We start from the raw sequence: 19,341 nt of genomic DNA on the forward strand, positions 1-19,341 counted from the left end.
TTAATATTCACCTTTAGTTTGCCGAGTCATAATCTTCAAGGAGTTATCTTTCTTTTATACTTCCTAATATATATATGTAATTATTCTCTTTTTTTTCAAAACTCTTAACAAAGTCCTTCACACACACTAAAGCCTTGATAGCTTTCTGACTCAAGGCCGCAGAATCCACCGCTGCTGTAATATATTCAGTTCCTCTCACAGAAGAATATCGGATGATAGAGCAGTGGTTATTCACAATCATAGTTCAAGATTAATGCCAACTGATTTAGTCTGACGCCCAGTTATATATATATATCAATCAATGTTTATTTATATAGCCCAATATCACAAATGTTACATTTGTCTCAGTGGACTTTACAGTTTGTACAAAATATCAGTATGACAATACGACACCCTCTGTCCTTAGACCCTCACATCGTACAAGGAAAAACTTCCGAAGAAAACCCACAGTTTAAAGGGAAAAATGGGAGAAACCTCAGGGAGAGCAACAGAGGAGGGATCCCTCTCCCAGGACGGACAGACGTGCAATAGATGCCGTGTGTAAATTGAAAAGATAATACATTTGCAACATAGGTAGTCCAATATATCATTAAAACACAGATACATTCATTTCCAGTTGATAGATACAGGTCATTTTTTCCGTTTACTCCCCTGAGTTTAGTTTTTATAATGCGACAGACACTGTTTCTGCCTCAGTCTGACACTTTGAAGCTTTGCAAAACAAATGACAGCTTTTAATTAAATGATATCTCCCAATCAGTACAAGTTCATACAAAAACATGTACACATTGGTCTAAGAAAGTGTTAGAAATTAAAATCAATGTTTTATGGCATAATTTAGTTAGAACATACCGTCAGTTTAAATGCTATTTTATTCTGGAAAAAACCGGAAGTTCTCAATACCAAGCTTTTATTCTGAAAATCCTTCATGACGACATCCGGGACTACCGTCCATTAGTATCATTAAAGTGGCTATTGACGCCGTTAACATGTATTACATATAAAGTTATGAAAGAGATAAGGAGGAGAAAAGGCATGTGGAAGTAAGCAATGAATGTAAAATGTCGAAATCCTCTGTTTAACGCAACAGACATTAAAGACGTGGAGGGCCGGCCCCCAGCAGCGCCAACCGGCCCACAGGGAGGAGCCAACAGAGGATATTTAACAGCTGAAAAAGTGGTTCTCGCTCTCTTCCCAGAACACAGCTGTTTTTTCTGACTGAACCATCTTCTGCTTGTAACATTACCACGCTTTTTATTAATTAAAGTACCCATTTGAACCTTCTCAGAGACTCAATTAGTCTCCTTTTTTAAAGCTTCTCTCCTGGACGCGAGAATAACGAACACAGTTAACAAAAGTCATCCCGTTGTGTTAAAGGTTATTTTTGGTTACATGTCCCTCCACTGAAATACCACCAGAATTCCAATTAGACATGTCATGCTTTTCTGGTTATTACCCGTCCCCTTGTGTTATGTAGCTTTTTCTGCATGTAAACGGTCTGCAGAGTCACAAACCCTCAAAGTACACCCTGTAGCGAGTAAAACTCTAACACAGAGAAGACCTGTCTATGCTGCCCCAGAACGCCTCGTTGGAGATTTCTCTTTTTCCATTGTTTACTTCTTGGGTATAGTGACGTATTTGGGTATAGTGACTTTACGTCCGCGGAGCCGTTACGTTAAGTCCGTGGATTGGTCCAAATTGACCAATCCGCGGACTTCCTCACACACAATCTTTTCTCAGCTGCAGCTCTGCCGATTTCTCCTCCCTGAGACGGCGGGACGTGGCGAGGCTGTGAGTCGGTGTGTGAGCACACACAAACTCCCAGCCACAATGTTCTTTTTTTCAACCTAATGGAGGGCACTTAGTTTAATTATTCTCACATATTGGATTATTTGAAAGATTATTTGCGTGGATTTATGTTTGTTGGGTAATTTTACGAGCCAGGGTTTTATTTCTGCCGGTTCTTAGAACTGTGATCAATTACAAAGACGGCAATAAAGGCGGGGTTAATTATGATCACATAAAAATTCTGCATATTTCTAAACCTCTGTCAGCGAACACATTATGCAAAATACTCCCAAAAGGGTGACAATTCAACTATCACTTATCACAGGGCAAAAGAAAAGGTCACTTTGGATTGAATTTATTTAAATGACTGTTGATTGAACACCAATTAGGAATGCTCGACACGTCCGAAAAAACAACTATATCATGGTTTTAAATGGACCGAAGTAGGAACACTTGTCGCTTCTGATTAATGTTGGAAGTGAAGAGCCATTAATCCTCCCAGCATCCTTTGTCATTAGAGACAGTGGGAAATGAGATAGTTGTTTATGTAGTTAATTCACCCAGTTGGAGTATAAGTGATGAGGATAAATAGAGTTTTACAGACTCTGTTCATGAGGTTGCTATCATACTAAGGTTGTTTTTATTTGAGAGACTGTTTGATTTATGTAAACTGTGTATTAGTATTATTCCAAAAATCCGGTATTCAGATGGAATAAACACAACTTTTTGAGGGTTTATTATTATTTAGGGTTGGATTAGATTCGTTTTTTAAGGTGTTTTGTAGCTTGTTAATATTTCTGTATAACACTTTAACTCTTCAGACAGCTTATCGTGACGTGGAGTCCCATTTGACGAATAACCATTATGTGTTATGATCGATTTGGGATATGATGGTTTGGGTAAAAGTGTCAAACAAGTGACACGAAATGAATTCAAACATTAACTCCCATTCAAAAATCTATTGTGGATTGTATATTCTATCAGAAATAACATAAATTAATAATTATTACATTGTCCGCTGAATCATAAATCAACGGTTTGCCCGATCCTACACCCTGCGGCTTTTTAACCAAAACGGCCGAACACATGGCTGGAGCATGTGATGAAGAACGAGGCTTCCCCTCAGGTTCCAGCAATGGACACTGCTCCTTCCAATGACCCTCTTCTCGGCAATAATGACATTGGCCCACTCTGGCGCCCTCGGATCGCCCCGGACCTGCAAATCTACGGGAGGAGCCTGGTGAAAACTTTACACCACCGCGGGAATAGCCACCATCTTCTCCACGTCTCCAATCACCCCTAGACCACTTCTCTGTAAACCTGCTCTTATGTGTCAACACAAAATCATCCGCTAATTCAGCAGCTCTAAGCGCGGTGGAAGGTTTCTGCTCATTTACATAAGTGACCACACGCTGAGGGATAACATCTTTAAATTGTTCCAATACAATGAGTTCACAAAGACCGTCAAAACTGGCAACCTTTGCTACCACGCACCACCGCTGAAAATGAGAAGTCAAATCACGGATAAACTCCACATGTGTCTGCTTATCCCCCTTGACCCAACTTCGGAACTTTTGACGATACGCTTCAGGAACCAGTTCGTATGATTTTAACACTGCTGATTTTAACACTGCTGATTTTACTCTAGCATAGTCCAAAGCATTTTCGCCACAAACAGCTGAATAGGCCTCCTGTGCTCGCCCAGTGAGTACACACTGAAGTAACAGCACTTTGTCCGAATCTGACCAGTTTCTTGCCTCTGCTATGCGTTCAAATGGAGTAAAAAAAAAAGTCAGGGTCACGCTCATTAAACTTTGGCACTAACCGCAAGTAAGAAATAATATCGCCACTACCTGATGCCGACCTATCAGAACCATCCTCCACCGGAGAAAGCCTGCCCTCTCCAATCAGCCGTAATCTAGCATATTCCACCTCACATTTCATCTTTTCCACCTCCAGCACCTTCTCCACCTCTAAACGCTTCTCTACCTCCTGCTGCTGACCCCTCAACTCCAACTTCTCCTGCTCCAACTTCTCCTGATCCAACCTCAACTTCTCCTGATTAAACTGCATGGCCAAAAGCTCCTTTTGCTGCTCGAACGTCAAACCAGCTGTCTGAACCACTACCGGCACGACCCCTGCCGCACCAGACTCACTCTTCTGCAACACCCCCTGCTCAAACAAAGATGACAGCTTTAATCTCATGTTTCCGCTTGCTCCCTACAACAGCAATTTCATAATGCTCTGCTATTTCGACCAACTTCTGGCAATCTTCTAAGAAAGACACTGAGGGCGCATCCACAAACGCCGACAAAGAAGCCATAATATATTACCTATACCCAATCAGAAAGCAAAGTATTAAACTGTCAACACGCATGGGCAAAAGACAAATCCCAACAGAGAATTTCCCCCCTAACTGCCTAACCAAAACCTTACTAATCTCACCTATAGTCTTCATGTGGCTTGCGGCGGGTAATTACGCACTGGAACCCGGCGGAGTTATGGAGCGACCTGCACTCAGGTAACACCAAGAAATCACGCGGATGTGCCCCCGAGACAGCTGTCCAAAAACAGCTGACACTAACCACGTCACCACAACACTATGAAAAAAAACAGACGCAACCCAAGAGGAAACGCCACTTAAGCCTAGCGGGTAAAACTCTTTACAAAAGCGTAACAAGCAGCAACATCTTACCTTCTGATTGGTACACAACCTGACGACACTAAAGCTTCCTGAAACCCAAAAAACATGATGTGTCCCCCAAATAGCAGCGCCGAGCCAGCACACAGCTGGACCACATCAACTAATTAGGTGCTCAAATGACGCCATGTGCTCTGAGCACTACACAAACTTTTAACCAAATAACCCGTCGGACGAGCCCCGATTTGTTATGACCCGGCTCAAAAGGCCACAACAAAGAGGAGACACACCATAAAATATGTTTATTTAGGACAATCAAATCAAGTCAAAACCAGTAAAGTATGAGGTGTGGATGTCAGTGGTATCAGTAATGTAAATGCAGGGTGAGGATTGTATGTAGTGATGTTACGTATTGCGCCGAGGCTTCGGAGCGTGTGTCGAGTAATCCCCGAAGCTTTTTGTGAAGCATGTATCGAGGCTTGTATCGTTTTGGGCCAGTGACGTCATCGATGACAAACGAAGCCTCGCTGCCTGTCGATACCACGTGACTGCTTCAGGAAGCGATTCAGATCGGTTGAACCGTTGAACCACAACGCTCATAATACCAATGGATGTATAATAAGAACCATATTACCCCTCCTGTACCCAGGCCCAGTGACACGATGGAATCAAGAGAGCTCAGACCCTCACCTATATAGAGGTCGGAACATGTCATAAGTATAAATAGATACAAGCATAAATAAATGTAGGAAAAAAACATGAATGAATAAATACAGGAATAAATATGTTACAGTATTTTCAGGGAGATTCAGCGTGTGTGCTGTGGCTCAGCTGGAAAGCAGTTGACTCACGATCGCAGGGTCTCTGGTTCAACGACTCGTCAATACGTCTTTTTTGTTGTTTATAAAAGCTACAGCTAAATGAGATAATGTAGTTAATACATGTATTCTTTGATATGGTTTAGCCTTTCTCAGGCTACAACATGGTTACGTTTATGAATATTATTAAGGAATACAAATCCCTATTTGTAATGTTTACCAGCCTCCTTAGGCTTTTCAATCACAATCATTCAACTGGAATAAAAACAATATTGTTAACATGAAAATATGATTTAATGTTCGTTGTTTAGAGTTATTCTAAGGCTTTACTCATTGGGAACTCGGTATGAGATAGAGCACACTGTTGAGATGTCCAATCTGCCTGTTTTACACACGTTGACCAACAGGGGGTTTGTGTTCAAATGAAGCCCATGATGAAGCCTCATGAGATGAACCCTTTTGCGAACCAATTGGCTGGAAAGCTTCATAAGGCTTCATCTCGCCATCACTAATTGTATGGACATGTATGTGTGTGAGAGTGTTGAAGTACACAAAGTAAAGCAACTGAAGAAACTCATAATATACTCAACAAAACCAGGGTGCCTGCAGGGAGAAGCAGAGAAAGGCGCAGAGAGGCTTTAAATAGCTGCAGGGCACCAGACCCAGGTGCCCTGAGTTACTGCAATCACCACAGCACAGACAGGACAGCCACCTCCTCTCTACTGATGAACCCACAGGGGAATCTGAAAACGTTATTTATCCCAGGGCGAAATTATGATAAAAGCTCCATTTAGAATAAAATAAAACCAAATGATTTATACAAACATAAGAAGTCAAGTTTAAATGTGCAATAAAAAGATACAAAACGATATTGTACAATACATAACAACAATATAAACAACAACAAATATGTAAAATTGTGTGTAACAAAATATGCAGTGCCATCTACAAGCAATAAGATGTCATCACAATCGATTTGCTTAAAGTTAATGAATGTTAGAAAAGCAGATGAGAACGAAACATGACAGACTTTAAAAACATTAACATGTCTCTAAGCTTTTGAAAGAACATGTATAACATTCATCTGTTTGCAACTTACATATATCAATATTCCAATTACTTGTATATATATTCTGCACTATTTCTGCTATATTCTATTTCATTTTATTTACTTGCACTATTATCTGTTTTATTGTGTTGCACTGTTGGAGGAGCCTGTGACGTAAGATTTGTTGTTGTCATAACTACACTGTAGCTATGGCAACAAAAGCCTTGAAACCTGAAAATGAAAAGAAAAAATGCCCCAAATGCTGGGTTTTAATGACTTTTCCTTCATTTTTTTGGATGTTTATTTGATTCTCGATAAAATTGCTGCCTGTCCCCATCATGAACGCTCTCCCATGGTTCATTTGTTCAGACATACTGCCCATCCCTGCCTTTATATCAAGGATTCAAGGCTTTTATTATCATGTGTGCATAGCTACAGTGTAGTTATGACAATGCAAATATTAGGTCACAGGCTCCTCCAACAGAGCAACACAATACAACAGATAAAATAGTGCAAGTAAATAAAAGTAAATAGAATATAGTAGAAATTGTGCAGAATAGTCTATATACAAGTAATTGGAATATTGATATATATAAGTTGCAAACAGGTGAATGTTATGGATGTTCTTTCAAAAGTTCAAGTGTTTAACAGTCTGATGGCCTGTGGGATGAAACTGCCCCTGAGTCTGGTGGTTTTAGACCTGATATCTGGTGCTTTTTGGTGGAATCGTGTGCCAGATGGTGTTATAATATCTATAAACTGGCCCAGGTTAATGAGCGCAGCTGAAGGGCAAAACACCAGAGAGCCAGCTGGGGAAACTCTAACTGTAGCTGTGGTACAACCGACTCCGCTCATCTCCCGCCCTTTGGGGATCACAGGCCGTTATCCGTGCACGTGCTCCAGTTAAATCCACTGTAATTTGCATTAATATAAACTTTATATTAGGCTGTAATGCAGCGGCGTCCCAAGGGGACACGTTTTAATATGATGCACTGCAGAGGTGAAGGAAGTATGTAGGTGACTGCTCTCTTTTCCACCCCTTACTCTCATGGATCGGGAATATTGTTATTTAAATTAGGCATTGTCTTTTTTTAATATTTCTCAGGAAGATGTGCTTCATCTTCTTGCCTCCTGTTGATACTCAGCTTGTTAGAGAAATTAAATATCAATGTTTCAGTGTCAGTTTGAGCAATGTTACCAATAGATTAGTGCAGTGATGGCTTATTTTTCTAATAGTTAGCATTGCGAGGGCTCCCGTAACAAAAAGCCAAGGAGATTTCTTAGTGTTTTTTTTGTAATATTGCAGAAAATAAGTTCCATGGGAAACATGTATTTATGATATTTTGTTCAGCAGGATAATCTCCACATATTAAGACCACTTGTAAGATTCTTAAGTAATTAAAAAGCTAAAAACAAACGACATCACGGTCCCATGGATTCCCATCACCACAGCTAAGCTAAAGGCGGCTAATCTCAGTCTCTGGGTGTTTCTCAATGTCGAGGACGCTTGCTTGGTAGCACACGTCTTCTGAGCGTCTTGCTTCAGAAGCGAGGCAAGAATACTTCCTAGCCTCGGAAAACGAAGAATGGAACAGGCGAGCAAGTGTCATATGAGAGGCCCTGCCTTACATTTTCCGCCACAGATTTGGGGAAATTGGTCCGTGCGCAAAGCATTGTGGGGATTTTAAGACCGCGGAGTCTACACATGTGCAGCCTCGAAATGTCTCCAAACGAAGTACGCCGGGCTCGGTAGAATTCCAAGTATGCTGGACATTGGAACAGTCCTTCGGCGGCACTCGATGACGTAGTATGCTTGAAATAGTGGCTCTGGAGCAGCTTTACTCGAGATTGAGAAACACCCACTGTGTCACATGACGACGTTTAGTAGTTTCATTAGAAGTCTCTTATACTATATATAAATATTTATCGTCAGATAGTTTATAGATTTGTTATCTTCACGGTCAACTTGTATATTCTTACTTTTTAATGCTGTTTTATTTCTATTTTGAGATGTTTACATTTTTGAATAGTTTATTTCTACTCTTCTCCTTATGTGCAATGCCTCGTTTTTTATGCTGCTGCAACGCAAACATTTCCCAATTTGGGATCAATAAATTACATCCTATGTTATCCCAGCCTTCAATTCTTAGTCTACAGACTTAATAAAATATCTTCGTTTGGTACCGTTCCTCTTAAAAATCACACCTTGGTCATTTTAAACATATCTTTAAATAATCATATATGACAGTATTGATTACAAAATGAATAATCAATCCAACGTCTTGAATCGTAACCTAATTTAAATCAGAATACCTTTATTAGTCCCACAGAGGGGAAATGTACATACAGATGTCATTAAAACTATCACAATGAGTTATTATTCCCTATATCATGCAGCCCTAATGTCTCCCTTTCTCTCTCTTCTCATCTGTGTTGACGGTTGTTTCTTCCTCTCTGTTCATCAGTGAACTCGCTCCCTCTGCTGCTGAAGCTGCTCTGCGTGATGGAGACCAGCGACCCGCCTTCATCCTCCTCCGACAGCAGCAAGATGGACGGCGTGCACTTCAAGCTGCTGTATCACGGTGAGTCACACTGAGCGTAACTCCCCACAGCCCTTATCTATTAGCATACACAAACACACAGAGTTTACATTACTCTGCATAATCAAACACATGCCCTACTTTAGAGGCAGGTGCGTCTTCAACAGGTTCAGAATGTGTCTCCCTCACACAGGCAGGAACATGCTACTTTACATTTTCATCCTGGGGGAAATTGGGTTTTGTGGCAGGTTGCTGCACTTGAGAATGAAATAAAATGAAAACAAAATATTAGAATACATTATTACTATAATTATCAGAAGTGAATGTAAGAATGTGCATTAAAAAGATGATTTAAAATTAAGTGCATGTGAAGTTTAAAATGATGACTTGCTACCATTTGGGGTCGGCTTCCTTGTGACCTCACGGGCCACTGCAGTCCAAAAAAAAAAAATATATTATTTTGAGAAGAATTACAATAAATTAGCAAAAAAAAAAATCACTCCAAAAAAAAATGATGTATTAAAAAACACAAGAAGTTAAAGTAAAAATATGCACATTGTACTACAGTATATAATAATAATAATACACTTTATTCATATAGCACCTTGTCGAAACATAGTTTGCTTTAAGATCTTTAAATCCATGGACAGCAAGACTGAAACTAAACATGAGAATACATCGCAAATAATAAAACAGAAATACGTGGAACGACATAAGTGAAGAAGAAAAAATTCACATAAAAGCAATTCTAAAAAAGTCAGTTTTTAAAAGTGACTTAAAACAGCAGACAGATGTTGCAGCGCTGATCTCCTCAGGAAAGGTTGCTTTAAAGTCCAGGTGCTCTGACAGCAAAGGCTCTGTCTCCTTTGTGTTCGTGACCTTTGAACGACCAGCAGCTTTACCTCTGAGGATCTCAGGGTGCGCGACGGGGCACAGGGCTTTAAAAGGTCAGATAAATAACTTGGGGCAATGCCTCTCAAGGCCTTGAAACTAAGTCAGCAATAAAATCTTAAAATGGATTCTCATACGACACATGACGTGTACATCACAATAAACACAGTGGTGCATTAGCAGTGAGATATCAATGCTGAATTTAAAGCGTTATAGACTCATCTAGTAAAATCTCTATTCCTGTACTCCCCCCTAATTGAATGCATCACTTGTTTTTGATTAAATATTCTTATCAGCGGGGGATTGCTCGTGGCTGATCTGCAAACGCTGCTCAGACATGTACTAGACATATCTGGATAATTAAACCTTTTAGCGTAATATGATAGGAGTCACATTTACTTTTTTTGCCTTGATGTCGGCACCCATCATCCCCTCTGACTTGTCTTTTTTTTTTTCATCTGTGGAGCATCATTTTGTGTGTGTAGTTTTCCAGCTTCTCATCCATGACATTTTCACCACCGGATCAGATTAATTAAGTCCTCTCTGACAGGTGGGAGACTTGTCGTGTCAGGCGGTAAATTAGCGAAGCTCGTAGCGTTACTTTTGACACACGTTAGAGAGATAAAATATTAAGTGAGTCGTAACATTTGAATGTAAATGGTAAGTACTTATATAGCGCTTTATCCAGTCTTTACGACGCCTCAAAGCGCTTTACATACTACATGTCATTCACACATTCATACAGAGCAGTACCACTTGCTCTAGGACCTAACATTCACACACATTCACACACCGTTGGCCATCAGGAGCAACTCAGGGTTAAGTATAAGGATACATCGACATGTTGACTGCATGGGCTAGGATCGAACCCACAACCTTCAGGTCGAAAGACGACCACACTCCCTCGCAGCCACAGTCGCCCTGTGTGTGTGTGTGTGTGTGTGTGTGTGTGTGTGTGTGTGTGTGTGTGTGTGTGTGTGTGTGTGTGTGTGTGTGTGTGTGTGTGTGTGTGTGTGTCTTATGGGGACAAATTGGAGGTCCCCATGAGAGGAATCATTCCTTTTAGGGTGAAGACTTGGTTAGGTTTAGGGTTAGGGCAGGGGTGCCCAACCTTTTTTGAACCGATAGCTACTTTTAAAGTTGCCAGTCTGCCGAGATCTACCAGTCCAAGCGTCCAGGCGTAGCCATTACTGACAGCCTACTACCAGGTAAATACACACTTCTACTTGTGTAAAACTGAGTAGTGTTGCTACAAAAGTATAAATTAAGCTTACTAATAAGACAACTCAGATCTGAAGCTACACAGGAATCTGCTGCCAAAGTGCAATAAAAAAGACAAAATTAATAGAATCAAACCCCTTTTTTGTTGCATTTAGTAGAGTATAAAAATAAATGCCTTTTTAAAATAGGATGCAAGCAACACTAGTTACTTAACTTAACCTGAATTGATAATAGACTATAACCTTTATCTTTATCTTATACCATTTTGTACAATAATTATAATGAATAAGTTCAAACAAACAAAAACTTACAGCTGATTAATAACGGTATCTAACTTGAGTTTTTATTATATCAAAAACCTGTTGAAATGCTGCTGTTATTTTTACTGTCCCCAAAAAGCGCGTCGGCAGCCTCCAGGAATGCTTCTTTTACAACTTCGCCGTCTTTGAAAGACTCTGGCCTGGCGCCACAAGGGGGCATTGCCCCCTAAGTTGTTTTATTTGCCCCCTCACTTTGAGCATCATTCAGCCATCGAAAAGTTAAATAAATGTCACAATTATTAAATAACTTTAAATAATTATTTTCCCCAACACACGTTACTATATTTAGATCAGATATGTGGGCAGGCAGTCAAGCAACGTGTAAACAAGCCTCAACCCCAAGTGAGCTTGTAGTCTTAATTAATGTTAGCATGTGTGCTTAGCTGTAAACTAGGGCTGAACGATATACCGTGTCATGGCGATAACCGCGGTATTCACACCGCAGGGACGTGCGGTTTTATTCATTTAAAAAAAAAATGCTAACGCACTTTAGCACAGAATTCAAAATAAAGATACCCTTATTACTTATCGAAACTGCACATACAATATATCTGATTAAAGCTGAGACTCCACAGATTATTTAAGTATAGTATCTAAGCGATCCGATCTCGCAACAGGGAAAGCAAACACAGACATCACAACACGTACCTTTTACGGAGCTTTTACGGGAGATCGTCTCACCGTAGCTGTCAATCTGATCAAAAGATGTGTTCAATGGCATTAAAACGAGAAAGAAAAAACGCGGCTGAATCGGTTGATCCATAGGTTGATAATGTATCTGTGGCTTTGAAGCAATTGTTTATAATCCATAATTCCATTTTTATGTAAAAATCGGAGCACAAAAGTTAGCTGCTAATGGTAGCCACCAGAGTGTATGCAGCTTTCGGTTTTGGCTACGCGTCACTCTCACTCCTTATTTGTTCATGTGTTGGTGTGTGTAGAACTTCCCCTGCATGCACAGCAAACCACCAATCACAATCATTCTTGATCAGATCACAGCAGGCCCCGCCCCGCTAGTTTGCAGACCATCAAAACACTGGTAAAAAATGAGCGAGGCACAGGAGGACAATACCGGAGAAAATGGAATTATGGATTATAAATTAAATCATTTTTTTATACAGAGACGTTAAAAACCTATGGATTAACCGATTCAGCCGCGTTTTTTCTTTCTCGTTTTAATGCCATTGAACACGTCTTTTGATCAGATTGACAGCTACGGTGAGACATCTCCCCTAGAAGCTACGTAAAGGTACGTGTTGTGATGTCTGTGTTTGCTTCCCCTGTCCGAGTTCAGATCACTCAGTGATGATACTATATACCTAAATAATCTGTGGAACCTCAGCTTTAATCGGATATCTTGTAAATGCAGCTACGATAAGTAATAATAAGGGTACTTTTATCTTGAGTTCTGTGCCAAAGTGCGTTAGCATTTTTCGCTCAGGGGTCATTTAGATGCTTCTTATGAGACTTGTGTTTTGTTTTGGTAAAAATGGTTTGTATCGTCAGTTAGCTGAGATTATTTCCGTTAATCTGGTATAACACATTAATAGGTTCTTAAATATTACGATGCCCTGAGACACTGTCGTGAGAAAAAAAAAGAAGTAAAGTACCCGCCGGGACTTTGGGGTTTAACAGGTTAAAAAAAAAACGCAATATATACCGCAGGGGGGGGGGAAATCGCGATATCAGTTTTTTTCAATACCGTGCAGCCCTACTGTAAACACAGTCGGATGGGGGACCAAAACGTCCCTGTTTTCCGGGCAAAGTCCCCATTTTCGGAATGTGCGTTAAAAAACATAGAGCAAGATGAAATAAAATGTTAAAAACAGAGTAACAGTGTTGTGCCTGTTTGTAGCATTAGTGTATTTCTTTTTCTAATACTTCTTCTTCTTCTACCTCTACTTCTTCTACCTCTACTTCTTCTTCTTCTACCTCTACTTCTTCTACCTCTACTTCTTCTACCTCTACTTCTTCTTCTTCTACCTCTACTTCTTCTTCTTTTACCTCTACTTCTTCTTCTTCTACCTCTTCTTCTTCTACCCATGGATGTATAATAAGAAGCTTCTAATTCAATGTACCTTCCCGCAAAATATTGGACAAAAGAAAGTCGGCTAGTAGTGTCAACTAAATCCATAGTATTAGAACAAAAATGATTTAAACAAGGTAAATTACGAATGTATGTTCTCAATCTCCAAGTGTGGGATTGAATATTAAATTAGTTTAGATTAGATTTATTGTCCCCAGGGGGAAATTCATTTCCACAGCTCTGTGAAAACAAGATGAAATCGACAAAAAATAAGACAACTACAGATAGCACCACACATGATGCTTACCTGTTATTATTTAGGGCTGCCTGTATGGATCAGGTTTTTGCCAAAGCGAGCCCTTTTACTATAATAATAATATGTTATTATATAAACCGTATTGGTACAATGAGCGACATCTAGTGACGGATTTTTAATCTGTGTCTGTCCATTTGGTGTAGAATTTGATCCAATATTACATTTGGTTTATATATTAGTCACTTTCTTATGGAATGCCAGGTTTTAGGTCTTGGTTTGAACATTCAATCCTGAAAATAAAAAATCAACCAGATTAATTTGTATTTAATCCTGACAAGAGTAGACAGTAAGTAAATAAATCTGTATAGGAAGACGAGTTAAGGGATAGAGGAGAAAAGGTTATGGTATAATTACAGAGCCTGTCCATTTATAAATTGAGGAAATCAATGTTAGTCTGTTAACGTGACTAACAAATTGCAGGCATCTAATAATGTACTATCTATTATTAAAGGTGGGGTAGGTAAGTTTCAGAAACCGGCTCGAGATACACTTTTTGTTATATTCCATGGAATGCTCTTAACATCCCGATAGCAATGAATATCTTAAGTGCTTTGACAAAAAATCCAATCCGTTTAGCCGGGCCGGCTAAACGGATTGGATTGCCGCCTTGTCTGTCAGCCTTCCATCTCGTGCACGCACAAATGTATCTCGTGCCCTCATTGGGCGTGCATTGCAGCAGTACTTCAATGACTCGCCAGCAACAGGCGGCCACTTTCACCAGTCTGCTGACATCATGTGCGCGTTCATGTGTGTTGGAGGAGGTGCTCTGTAAGGAAGTCTGAAGGAAGGGGCGGATTCTTTTCGGCTGTGTACTTTCAAATTTTAGTGCACTCGAGCCGGTTTCTGAAACTTACCTACCCCACCTTTAAAGATCAGAGGAAAAGAACAGAATGAGAGGGGTCAATCGGGAATACAAATAAAGAAGCAAAGAGATTGTAGAGCAGTGAGAATGAAAAAAACTTGGTGTGTCAATTCATTAAATTGCCAGTATTTTTCGTTGTTGTGAAAAAAAAGTCGCCCCCTAGGATTTTTGAACAGCCCCCTCAATCATTTCAGCCTGGAAAGACTTCATGTGTTTCGCAAGAACGTGACTGACACGATAAGATGCTCTGGTAGCAGCCTTGCTCTTGTTGTTGGGCCTGGTGAAAATGGACTGCTGTGCATTTAGCTGTCCTTTCAGGCCCCTCCCCTTTTGGGAGCGTAGGGCAGAATTAGGAGGGAACTCCGTCTCGTAGCGTTTGTGCACTGTTTTGAAATGCCGCTCCTAAATTACCCTTCTTCGATAAAGCCACGCTCGCATTGCAGATGAGACAGATGGACTTTGAATTGGAATAAATACAAAAATAATCATCCTCCCACTCGGAGTGAAAAATTATATATGTTGTTTTTTTTTGCTTCTGCCATAATTGCGGTCTTGTGTGTGTGCGGACTGGCACTCCTGTTGACACGGACAACGTCAGCGAAATAGTGCCAACTGCCCACCAGCCACGCCCCGACACATGGGGTCACGCCGGCCAATCACAAAGCTTTGATGCGTTCAAGTGCATTATTCTGGCACAGGAAGATTATTCATTAACGATAAAACAGAATATTGTTGTTCTATTTTTAGACACATATCGCGATCGACTGGGAATCTCCCCGGTCGATCGCGATCGACTGGTTGGGCACCCCTGGGTTAGGGTAAGGCATGTGTTGGTTATGGTTAAGGTTAGGATAAGTCTCCAGGAAATGCATGTAAGTCAATGTAATGTCCCCTGAAGTGATGTATACATGGTATGTGTGTGTGTGTCAGTGAGCAGAGGTGGAGTAGTGGAGTACAAATACTTTGTTACTGTACTGAAGTACATTTTTCTGGTATCAGTACTTTACTCCACTACTTATTGGATGACTTTTTACTTTGACTTCTTACATTTTGAACCCAAATACCTGTACTTTCTACTTCTTACATGTTGAACACAAATACCTGTACTTTCTACTTCTTACTAGGGATGGGAATTTGAAAGCAAATGTATATTCGAATATTCGACCCCCCCAAAAACCGGTTAACCGAAATGTACATATCCTATAAAAAAAAAATTGGGTAAAAAAAAATGTTTCAAAAAAAATGTCAGAATATTTTTTTTACATTTTTTTTTCAATAATTTTTTAGAAATACATACATGTTCAAGTAAATAATTACCGGACTATGGCTGGTAAAATATGTTGAATACCGGCAAAACTAAATCTCTCCAGTCAAAATGTCTATGTTCTTTGCCGCCACACACAGTTGCCAAGCAGCGCTTATTGTTGTTTAGGCTGGCCACTCATGTGTCGCGAGTGTTGACAGGGGGCGGGGGAGCACGCTCATGAACTGTTAGCGCTGGAAACCTCGCAATGGCTGCGGAGTTCATTTGGGCCTAAGATGAGGTTTGAGTCTGCGTGATCTGCGTGTAGGGAGGGGCAGCAGCCATATCATCAGCTAGAACTATAGATCTGATGGATTTGGACATAAACGCGAGTGAAGTATAACCGGACACGAGAGAGAGAGATCAGCACCTGCAGCTCTGCCCGCTGTGAGGGACCGGTGAGCGGAGCAAAACACACCTTTAGACGTCACCTAACACATTTAGCTATGGCACAGTCGTATATATATTAGACCCTCCAGAAAAACGCGGGCAAAAATCTTTGATTATGCGGGCTAAAATCCGTGATTATGCGGGCTAAAATCATTGATTATGCGATCAAACATGCAGGGTTTTATGTGATTTTATGCGGTGAAATTGCGGGAAGTTGCGAAATATGCTAAATATGCGGAAAAAATAAATATTGGGTTGTCTTATTTATTTATTCTCTCTCACACACAACCTGCCACTAACGTTAAACCCCTTTACTATTCAATTAAACACATTCAATGTTTATTTATTGTAAAAGAAATTGGGCTATTTTAATCACACTCTCTCTCACACACACACACACACACACACTTCTCCGCCTCATTCTGTTTTCATTTACTCGTTCGTTATCTGACCAGTTTCAATCTTGTAGGCTACTCACTTCGTTTCTTGTAGCCCTCGAAAGGGTTTTGGAGGTCGATGCCTCGGTGAACGTGAGTTGTTTGGCTTTCTTGTCCGCAGCAGCAGAAAGCATTTTCGAATGTTTGAATGAATCAAAGTGGGTCGTCACCGTCGATGTTCTCTTATGCTCCAACACACAGTTGCACGGGGTGCAGAATAGTTTACCCCCACTTTCGTGCAAAACATCGGGGAACTGCTTTGCCCGGTCTTTAGCAGAAATGTTCGTCGGTAAATGAGATGGATTAGATTTTTTCATCTTGGTGTTTTCTCTCTCGTGTGAGCTCCACACGTTCACTCTACGGTGTTGTTTACCTTCTGTGATGCGCGAGCTGATGAAGTCGCATCATCATCATCAATTCACGTGAAAACGAGTTAACTTGCGGGGGGGAAAAATGCGGGGATTATGCAGCCTTTTGATAAATATGTGTTCTTTTAAAAATCTGCGCCATTTTGCTGATTATGCGGTAAATTCTGCGATCGCAGAATCGCGTTTTTCTGGAGGGTCTAATATATACATTGAATTATTCAATTTGATAATATGTAATCAACTTAGGCATCTCCCAAAAAAATATTTATAAAAAAATATATATATTTATAAAAATATTCATAACTCATATTCGAATACCTGAATAATTACGAATATTCGATTAATCGTTCCCATCCCTACTTCTTACATGTTGAACACAAATACCTGTACTTTCTACTTCTCACATTTCCCAAACAGCTGGTTCCTTTAGTCTGAATGTGTGTTTGATGTGTGATCATTATTCTTTAGAGTCATTGCGTGCCTATTGATTTGAACACGATCCGTGTATCCATCATTTCCTGGTCTTCTCTAAAGAAGAGGGACCAATGGAAACGTTGTCATGTTGCCGTTGTTCAGCATGGAAACATTCATTAGCTAACAATGACATTATTGTTCTATTAATATAAAGGGAGGTCAGGTACTCTTTAAAGCAGCTGCTAGCTATGGGTACTTTTTACTGAAGTACATTTCAAAGCCTCTTTACTTTCACTTGAGTAAAGAAGTTTAGTCAGTACTTCTACTTTCACCAGAGTATTTTTAAACACGAGTATCTGTACTTCTACTTGAGTAAAGGATGTGTGTACTTTTGCCCTCTCTGTCAGTGAGTAATTTAGCAGGGAGGCTGAAGCCCAGCGACACAGAGAGCCTGCTTCCCGCTCTCAACTTCCTGTACTGCTGCCTGAGCCTGTCCCCGGCACACTGCACCGACAGAGGTGAGACACACTCCCTGTCTCTACATCTCCTCTTGTGTGTTTTCCTCTCCCCCCCTCTCCCAAAGTTACATCTTTCACACACTCTGCCTCCTCACCCTCTGCCTGTTTCTCTCTCCTCCATGTCTTTTCTTCTGCCCTCTTCTGACAACAGGGAGAGGATGACCTAGACAAGCTGACACCTACTGTATATATTCACATAACTGTACACACAGGAAGTGGCTCAGTCCTGCACATTGTCTTACTCTAGGGGTGCACAATAAAGCGAAATATGGACTATTGCAATGTCCAAATAGCAAAGGCAAAATAATTGTAGTTGTATTGTTATTGTAATGCTGCAAACGGTGTTCTACAAAATGAATACATAATATTCAAAAAAAGATAATTGCAATTTCTCCATATAATGCAGTGAAGTTGGAGAGATTCTCACACATGTTTTGTTGTGACCAGAGTTTCCGTTAGAATCTTTTTTTGCCGGTCAACATAAAGTTTAAATCTTCTGGACAAAATGAGAAAAGTGCCGGTCAAAGGTCTTCTTTGTTATTTATTGAGCTTTAAAACAAATTGATATGATTCGATATTAAACAAACTAATTATAGTAGATTAACTACATTATTCAAAAGTGTTCAGTAACTTACAATAACACGGGAATAATAAACGGAGCGCTCTCTCCTTCTCCTGACAGCCCGTCAGTCTCATGCAGCTCGCGGATCAGTAATGAGTGACCCGACAGTAAAACTAAACATATCTATAACTAGTTACGGTAGTTTGAGAGGTGATTAAAATAGCTACGTGTGATATTCTAACCTGAAGTGTGTGTTTTGTCCGCTCACCGCTGCATGTGATCATGCAGAGCTGCATGTCGACTCGTCAGCAGCAGCTGATCTCTCTCTCCCGCCAGATTAGACTTCACTCGCGTTTATGTCCATATCGATCAGATCCAGCTAGTTCTAGCTAATGATAGGACTACCTGCTTATTAAAAGACACCTACACAATAAGTGTCGCTATGCAACTGGGTGAGGCCACAAAGTATAGCACAGCATTATGTATTTGTTTACATGCCCACCGGAACCCCGAGGCATTACCAACAGATCAACGCACAATCAACCCACACAGGACATCTCTTTCTCCACATTAAGTGTTAGACATTAGAATGGACTATTCATGTCTGTCACACACTCTGTCACACACTCTTCATGTCTGTCACACACTCTGTCACACACTCTTCATGTCTGTCACACACTCTTCATGTCTGTCACACACTCTTCTTGTCTGTCACACACTCTTCTTGTCTGTCACACACTCTTGTCTGTCACACACTCTTCTTGTCTGTCACACACTCTTCTTGTCTGTCACACACTCTTCTTGTCTGTCACACACTCTTCTTTGTCTGTCACACACTTTCTTGTCTGTCACACACTTTCTTGTCTGTCACACACTCT

General features: G+C 40.4%; 1 protein-coding gene across 1 annotated transcript in view; it reads left to right on the forward strand.

Moving 5' to 3' along the window:
* The window catches only part of LOC117537156 (meiosis inhibitor protein 1-like), a 57,019-nt gene extending 38,956 nt beyond the window's left edge, over positions 1–18,063 (forward strand). The window contains exons 9-11 of the mRNA XM_034202296.1: positions 8,761–8,877; positions 17,791–17,901; positions 18,053–18,063. Of these exons, the coding sequence (XP_034058187.1) occupies positions 8,761–8,877; positions 17,791–17,901; positions 18,053–18,063 (239 nt within the window). The remainder of the gene's footprint in view (positions 1–8,760; positions 8,878–17,790; positions 17,902–18,052) is intronic.
* The last annotated feature ends 1,278 nt before the right edge of the window (positions 18,064–19,341 follow it).

Source organism: Gymnodraco acuticeps, unplaced genomic scaffold (genome assembly GCF_902827175.1).
Source record: "Gymnodraco acuticeps unplaced genomic scaffold, fGymAcu1.1, whole genome shotgun sequence".
In the NCBI taxonomy this organism is placed as follows: domain Eukaryota; kingdom Metazoa; phylum Chordata; class Actinopteri; order Perciformes; family Bathydraconidae; genus Gymnodraco; species Gymnodraco acuticeps.